The 8,432-nt window shown below is 49.8% G+C and overlaps 1 protein-coding gene across 1 annotated transcript in view; it reads right to left on the bottom strand.

The window, feature by feature from the left end:
- ATP9A (ATPase, class II, type 9A) overlaps positions 1–8,432 on the bottom strand; it is a 97,013-nt gene that overhangs the window by 52,097 nt on the left and 36,484 nt on the right. The window contains exons 9-10 of the mRNA XM_006773650.2: positions 6,515–6,590; positions 423–499 (exon numbers count right to left, since the gene is read on the bottom strand). Coding sequence (XP_006773713.2) covers positions 423–499; positions 6,515–6,590 — 153 coding nt within the window. The remainder of the gene's footprint in view (positions 1–422; positions 500–6,514; positions 6,591–8,432) is intronic.

The raw sequence follows: 8,432 nt of genomic DNA, 5'->3' as shown, positions 1-8,432 counted from the left end.
ACATGCAAATTGATGCCACTCCGCTACACCCATCAGCCAATCAGGATGAGTATGCAAATTAACCCAACAAAGATGGTGGTTAATTTGCACATGCAGGCGCGGAGCCTAAAGGCTCTGCCCGAGCGAAGGCTGAAGACTGAAGAGGCTTGGCTTCTCCGCTGTGGCCTAAGCAAAGGCCTAGGACCCAGGTGCCAGAGGAAAAGCGGTGCCAGCAGCCAGGGGAAGGAAGGCCTAGTGCACGAATCTCTTCGTGCAATGGGCCTCTTGTATATATATATGAAAAGATAAGTAGGTCTGTGTAAATGAGAAATACTGTCAGGAGTTCCAGCTTTTAACTCTAGCTCCTCACCCCCAACACCAATCATCAAAGTCCATCAGGTCGAAAGATCTGACAAGGAGACGCTTCTCGTGACTGCACACACCTTACTTCGGGGATTGGAGGTATTCATGACACTCCGGAGTTCTCTGCCCGTGTAAAGAACAACACCCACAACAGTTCCTAGAACAGAAAAACACGACACAAAGAACTGTTAGTGTGGACAGACGGGCTTACAAACACCAGAGCCTGGGCTGCCTGTGAGGACGTCTTCTAAATCCCACACCCACACGGGGAGAGTGTCAGTGTGTTCACGTCAGGGCCAGCCAATGACCCATGGCCACACTGACCAGCATGGAAGCTGCTAGCCAGGGGCAGCAATTTAAATTCAATTAAAATGAAATCAAATAGGCAGGAAAACCAAAATGGTGGTGCAGGCAGTGGCTAACTTTGCACCTCCCTGGAGACCCAAGAGTCAGTGCACCCAGTGGACAGCTTCAGACCAACCAAATTACAACACTACACATCCACAAGCAACACACTCAACAGGCAGACCCAGTGAACACCATAGCCCCACTGAAACAAGTCCAGCTCCATAGGGATGTTCCCGCACAGCAGCTCTCCCACGGCAGTCGCAGCTGGTTCTCACAGCCAATAGGCCTGGAGGTCAATTCCTCGCAGTGACACCAACAGCAATCAAGGCTCAACTACAACAAGGCTGTGCACAAAGCCCACAAAGGGACACACCTAGAGTGCCCAGCTCAGGTGACTGGGGAGGCTGAGCCACTGGGCCCTATAGGACACCTATTACACAAGGCCACCCTACCCACTCCAGGAGACATAGCAGTTACCCAATACATAGAAACAAACACAGGGAAGCAGCCAAATTTCGGAGATAAAGAAACATGTCACAAATGGAAAAAAGTGAACTACTGGATACAGAGTTCAAAACCATAGTTACAAGGTTACTCAAGGATCTTCAAGGGACTTAGTGAGACTTTCAAAGATCTTGGTAAGAATGCCAAAAACATGACAAGGACCAGTTAGAAATTAAGCATACACTAACTGAAATAAAGAATAACTTACAGGGATTCAACAGTAGAGTAGAGGATTCTGAGAATCAAAACAACGATTTGAAATATGAGGAAGCAAAAACACCCAATCAGAAGAGCAAAAAGAAAAAAGAATTCTAAAATATGAGATAGTATAAGGAGCCTCTGGGACAACTTCAAGCATCAGCTGATTTCTCAATGGAAACTATGCAGGCCAGAAGGGAGTGGCAAGAAATATTCAAAGTGATGAATAGCAAGAACCTACAACCAAGATTACTCTACTCAGCAAAGCTATCATTCAGAATTGAAGGTCAGATAAAGAGCGTCACAGACAATAAAAAGTTAAAGGAGTTCATCACCACTGAACCAGTATTACATGAAATATTGAAGGGTATTATTTAAGAAGGGGAAGAAGAAGAAGCAAAGGTACAAAAATATGAACAATAAAGCAGCAACAAAGACATATCTATCAAAACTTGAATCTAAAAATCAAAATAAACGAATAAGAAATCTAATGAACAGAATAAAACTGGTGAATAAAATAGAATCAGAGGCATGGAAATGGAACAGATTGAAGATTCTCAGAGGGAAGGGGTTCAGGGGTTAGAAAGAGATGAAACGAAGATCTTATATGTATATATGCACAGACAATACGGTGGTGAAGACCCTGGCCTGCGTGGCTCAGTGGCTGAGTGCACACCTATGAACCAGGAGGTCTTGGTTCGATTTCCAGTCAGGGCACATGCCTGGGTTGCGGGCTCGATCCCCAGTAGGGGGTGTGCAGGAGGCAGCCAGTCAGTGATTCTCTCCGCTGGAAAAAGCAAACACCTAACCTTCTCTCCTCGGAAAAATACTGGCGGAGGAATGTACAAAAACTCAGAAACTCAAGCACAGCCTCAGGGAAGGAGCTGACCCAGATGCAGTGTGGGGCCGTGTCTCCTGGAGGCACAGAAGTCCCTCCAGTTTAGCGCACAGTGTTCTGCACGAGGTGGTTCCTGGCAGAGAGGCGGCCAGCAGATGGCAGGCTGGGGAGCTCGCTGGCCACTCCCAGCAGGTGGCAGGCTCCCAGGCACACGGGTGCGGCCACAGCAGATGGTGGGCAGTGGGAGCCGAGCCTGGGCTGAGCTCACTCGCTCCACCTGGCCTCGATGTCCAAAGTCCAGGTGCATGAGGTTTCACAGGAAATGCACACTCCCCTGTTTCCTCCGCCTCTCCTGTAGCCCGTGTTCACATCAGGGGCTCCCCAAGGGAGGGTCCCCCACAGGCACCAGCCAACCTCAGTGCCTGATGCTGCTGAAACGGCCTTCCCCCCAACATCTCCCTGTGCTCAAGACCAAAACGGTCACCACCAGATCCGAACTGGCGTCACCGCCCAGACAGAGCGTACACGCCGGCCGCAGCGGGGCGCTGGTTTGGTCTGCACAGTGCTTTAAGGTGCTGAATTCGCTGGCCGCTTCTCATGACGGGAGCTTTCATTTAACAATGGAGACCTCTGGCTTCTCCTGGAAAACTGGAAGATCTGGCGACGTTGGGTCCACGTTCCTCACGCGACCCAGGACTCGGAACCCGCCTCCCCCGCTGTCCGCTCTGCTGTCCCTCACCCTCTGCAGCCCGCAGACCACGAATCCTCTCCATCCTGCCAGCTGGCCCCCAGCCGCTTCCCCCAAGGAGCCAGGCTGCCGTGGTCGGCATTTCATGAGGTTCCTTCTAACCCCGCACAGCAGTGTGGTCCCAGGTCAGACCTCACTGAGATCCCTTTGTTCCCTGTCAGCAACAAGATAAATGCTGAGCCCCAGAGAGCCAGCGTTCAGCAATGTGTATGGCAATTAGGCACTCTGTGACGCCGAGCGTGCGGTCACAGGACAAGCCCCGCCGAACAGGGGACGTTATCAAACTCGTGTGGCAAGGTGCACATGGCGTGACCTGCCCACTGGTCACACCCAGCAGGACACTGATCCATCCGCTACAGATTTGGGGGGGTGGGCGGGCCAACAAACTGGTCCCTCACCACTGAGTCCTGGAAGAACTGGACTAGAACACCTGGGCTCTGTCACATCCAGGCCACCTTCTCTGCCAAACCTCCCCCTACCCTTCCCTCTTACCGCCCTGGTGACTCCTCATCCAGCAGCACTGTGTTGAGTTACCATGGCAACTGCAGCCTAGCAAGTTTATTTTTATTTTTTTAAGAGAAAGGGGAAGCCCAGGCAGTGTAGCTCAGTGGTTGCGGTTCGACCAGGAGGTCATGGTTTAATTCCTGGTTAGGGCACATGCCGGGATTGTGGGCTCGATCCCCAGTGCGGGGCATGCATGAGGCAGCTGATTAATGATTTTTCTCTCATCATTGATGTTTCTATTTCTCTCTCTCCCTCTCCCTTTCTCTCTCTGAAATCAATAAAAACATCTTTTAAAGAAAAGAGAGAGAGAGAGGAAGTAATGGAGAGGGAGAGGGAGAGAGAGAAACCTCAATATGAGAGCGAACAATGATCAGCCGCCTCCTGCACGCCCCCTATCGGGGATCGAGCCGCAGCCCGGGCATGTGCCCTGACGGGGAGTTGAATCGGCAACCTTTCCCTGCACAGGATGGTGCCCAGCCAACTGAGCCGCACTAACCAGGGGAAGCTTTATTATTTTTTAAACTTCCAACTAATAAGAGCGGAGTGACCACGACACAGGAGTTAGATTCTAAAGGGAACACAGAGGCCACATGTCATACGGGTAAGGTTACTCTTGGTGGCCGTTGCTTGAGTTGAGCACCAGAAGGAAATGGTTTGTGTTTCACTCCGTGTTTGCATTAGAATCAGATGCAGTGAGAAGTCAGGGAAACTGAGGCCAGCTGCAGACATGCTGGGTGCCCAGCTCCTGACTCACTCCAGAGCATACACCTGCTGAAGGAGATGGCAGGCAATGCCACTGGAGCCCTGGAGCCCTGCTCTCTCTTCCCACATCACCAAGCACAAAGACATTAATTCAAACAACCAAAAAAATGCATGTACCGACTCCACAATGCATTTCCCAAGAACTGCTGTGAAATCTCTTGCCCATCTTCAAGATCCCAATTGGCCTTCCACTCTCCTCCTCCCAAGAGATGACTGCTCCAAGGCTGTGTGACCTTAGGCACGTTGCTTAACCTCTCTGAGTCTCCATTCTGCATTCCATTAAATGTCCTCGTGTTTATGACATGAAACCAAAACAAGGGAATGGCAGCAAAGCACTTTGTAAATAAAAAGTGCCTGATAGCCAGCACCGGTTTGGCTCAGTGGATAGAGCGTCAGCCTGCGGACTGAAAGGTCCCAGGTTCGATTCTGGTCAAGGGCATATACCTTGGTTGCGGGCACATCCCATGGGGACATGTGCAGGGGGCAGCTGGTCGATGTTTCTCTCTCATCGATATCTCTTACTCTCTATCCCTCTCCCTTCCTCTCTGTAAAAAATCAATGAAATATATTTAAAAAAAAAAAAGTGCCTGATAAATAAGACTACTGTTAACCTCTGAGATTAAAGTTGACAACAAGACTTTTACAACCTCACTCCCTCCACCTCAGAATTCGATGCATCTTCACCTAAACCATTTGCCTTTTTAGTGGTTCCAGAGGAAATTTCTAGAACTCTCTCTCTCCTGTCTCCTCCCCTCTCCTCTTTAACTTACATTAAACATATAGCAAACTGTAAATCCCAGGAGTGTGGAGACCGAGGTTTCCTGGCACACCAAGCAGCACCAGGACCTAGCAATGGAGCGTGGCATGATTGAATATAGCTGTTCAATCAAGGTTTGCTTCACAGGAAGAAGGAAAACAGGAAGGAAGGAGAGACAATCACCAGAATGAAAACCAAACAGACACAGGCACAGGTACTTATCACTGAAATATTAATATTATCAAATCAAGTGCAGAATTAAACGCACTGAAGTTATTAGAAGCCAAGGCGTGGCCAGGCAGTGGCTGTGCAGAACTGTAAGGACCAATTTCTCACTCCTTTAGTCATCAGGGGAACTGAGAGACAGCCAGATGACGCTGCCAATCCACGCAGCCAGGAGAGAAGAAACCTGGCAAGAGCCCCAGGGGCAGCTCATCTCTGTGGGCAGAGACGCCAGGTGGCCTGGGCTCTCACTTGTGCCAGTCCCTCCCTCCCCTTGTCATAGAGCAAGCATGTCAAACTAGTGGCCCAGGGGCCGCATGCCTCATTTATTTGGCCCGTGTTAGCCTTTGAGTTTGACATGCTTGTCATAGAGTATCTGGATTGAGTGTCTGCTCTCCTATGAGCCACAGAGAACCAACAAGCAGAGGAAAACGGGTTGATAGGCGGGAGCTATCACTCTTGAAGAGGGGAAAGAAATGGATTCCTCCAATAATAAAGACAGAGAGCTGCCAGCAGCAGAATTATGTGTTATTAGTATAAGTTATCATATACTAACAGCGGCTGGTACAATGAGTTCTGCTTCTCAAGCAAAGTGCCTGGGTTCAAGTCCCAACTCACCTTTTCCCTGCTGTGTGACCTTGGGCAAGTTACTTAACCCCACACAGCCTCAGTTTCCTCATCTGCAGAATGGGGACAACACTGGCACCTACCTTCGTGGCACCTTTGGGAGGGTCAAGTGAAATGTGTGAAGGGCTCGTCACACTGCATGAGAGACGGGCGGGACCCCACAGATATCAACAGGGCTGCTGCAGGCCATGCTCAACCCCTGGGACCCCTTCTGTTCAGTTTCACCCCATGCTCAAAACTGAAAGGCACAGATTTCTGCATCACATTGGAGTTTTCAATATCAAGGCTCCGCCCTTTCCTGTGCACGGAGCCCCGGACCCACAGGACCAGCAGCCTCACAGACACGGCCTGCAGCCGAACGTGCAGGCTGAGCCAACCTCTGGGACAGATTAGAAGGTCCATCTGCAGCGGCAATTAAGGGCTATTGGCAGAGTGGGCGCTGCAGAGTCCGCAGGCCAGAGCAGCTTCTCTACTCGGCTCTCTAAGTGTCTGAGGGGCAATTAGATGCCAGCAGAATCCCCTGGAGGTGCTGGGACAAGTGGAAAACACCATTTGACCGAGGACTAATTTTCCCAACTGACAGATGATTATTCTAATTACTCGGGAGGATTTTCTTCCCTCTTCAAATTGCTACCACATTCCTGGGAGAGGGCAGGGCCCTCACCTGAGGCGATGACGGTGCCGGCCCACAGCGCGTTCTCGATGCTCAGGCTCTCGCTGATCGAAGGGTCGCTGTCCTCCTGCAAGAGGCCAGACAGACACACACTTATCAGCGAGGCTTCTTGTTGCTGGTTTTCGTGGGGGTTCTTGTTAATCCTCACTCGAGGATATTTTTTTACATTGATTTTTAGAGAGTAAAAGAGAGGTAGGGAGAGGGAGAGAGGAAGAGAGTGAGAGAAATATCTATATGAGAGAGACATGTTGATTGGTTGCCTCCGGCAAGTGCTCCGACAGGGGGTGGGGATCAAATCTGCAACCCAGGTACATACCCTTGACCGTGAATCGAACCCACAACCCTTGGGAGTGCAGGCCAATGCTCTAACCACTGAGAAATACCAGCCGGGGCTATGGAGCGAGGTTTTGAAAAAACCCACAAGACAGATAGAGACGGGCGACCACAGCTCAACCCTGGAGAGAGGGGCCACCCTCATCAACTACTGTCTGTGGGGCATCCACCCCCATGGAAATACCTGGAAAGGCTGGCTCCTGACTTGAGGACAAGCCTGGAACACAGACGGAGTGTTTTTAAGGTGAGAGCTAACAATCAAATAGGGCAGTCGTGTGACCCATAGAAAGACAACACGAACAGTTTAATTTGGGGTCTATTACCCTCCTGTCCCAGATTCCTAAAGTAACTTAAATCCAAATTTAATTTCTATTCCAAAGAGTTGAGAAGTGACTTAAAAAGTATAACTGCCCAGCCCAGCCAGTGTGTCATCAACCTGTGATTCCCGGTCAGGGCACTTGCTCAGGTTTCGGCTCAATCCCCAGTGCGGGGTGTGCAGGAGGCAGCCAATCAATGATTCCCTCGCATCACTGATGTTTCTCTCTCTCTCTCCCTCTCCCTTCCTTCTCTGAAATCAATAAAAACTTTTTTTTTAAGTATAACTGCCCTGGCCAGTTTTGCTCAGTTGATGGAGCGTCAGTGGATAGAACCCCTCAGACTGAAGGGTTCTGGGTTCAAATCCAGACAAAGGCACATACAGTGGGGCCTTGACTTACGAGTGTCCCGACTAACAAGTTTTTCGAGATACAAGCTATCTCTCGGCCAATTTTCTGCTTTGAGTTGGAGCTAAAATTTGGGTTACGACCCAGCTTCAGATACCCCACCGCTAGTTGGCGCAGCAACCGTCACAGTGAACACCACAACATCAGCCCAGCATCACATGTCTCACTCGTTCACTTTAATGATTTGACATACGAGTAATTTGAGTTACGAGCTCCTTCACAGAACGAATTAGACTCGTAAGTCAAGGCCCCACAGTACCTCAGTTGCATGCTTGATCCCCAGCCCCCAGTCAGCCCCTACGGTGGTAGTGGGGGGGAGGCGCATGTAACCAATCAATGTCTCCCTCTCACATCGATGTTTCTATCTCTCTGTCTCTCCCCGTCCCTTCCACTCTCTCTGAAAATCAATAGGAAAATACTCTTGGGGGAGGATTAACCAAATATATGTAAACAACAGTGGTCCTGGCCAGGTGGCTCCGTCAGCTGGAGCATCATCCCATACACCACAAGGTGGTGGGCGTTCACTTCCCAGTCTGGGTGCCTATGGGCGGCAACCAATCGATGTTTCTCTCTCACATTGAGATTTGTCACTCTACCTTCCTCTCTCTCTCCAAAATTAAAAAAATAAATAAACATATCTTTGGGTGAGGATTCAAAATATAAATATATATATATAACAATGGCAGGCAGGGCTTATCTAAACAATAGAGGATGTCGTCCCGTCAGAGGGAGACAGAGTAACTTTGAGCATCTTGTTAACATGAATTAGAACAACGCGTGGCTAAACTGTCAGGCAATCCCAGCTGTTCTGAGGCTGAAGAACCTACAGTGTGTGGCCCCTACTGAGAGACAAT

Source organism: Myotis davidii, unplaced genomic scaffold (assembly GCF_000327345.1).
Source record: "Myotis davidii unplaced genomic scaffold, ASM32734v1 scaffold27, whole genome shotgun sequence".
Taxonomy (NCBI): Eukaryota; Metazoa; Chordata; class Mammalia; order Chiroptera; family Vespertilionidae; genus Myotis; species Myotis davidii.
Note: the sequence above shows the minus strand (reverse complement) of the source record. Positions and strands in the feature narration are given on the sequence as shown.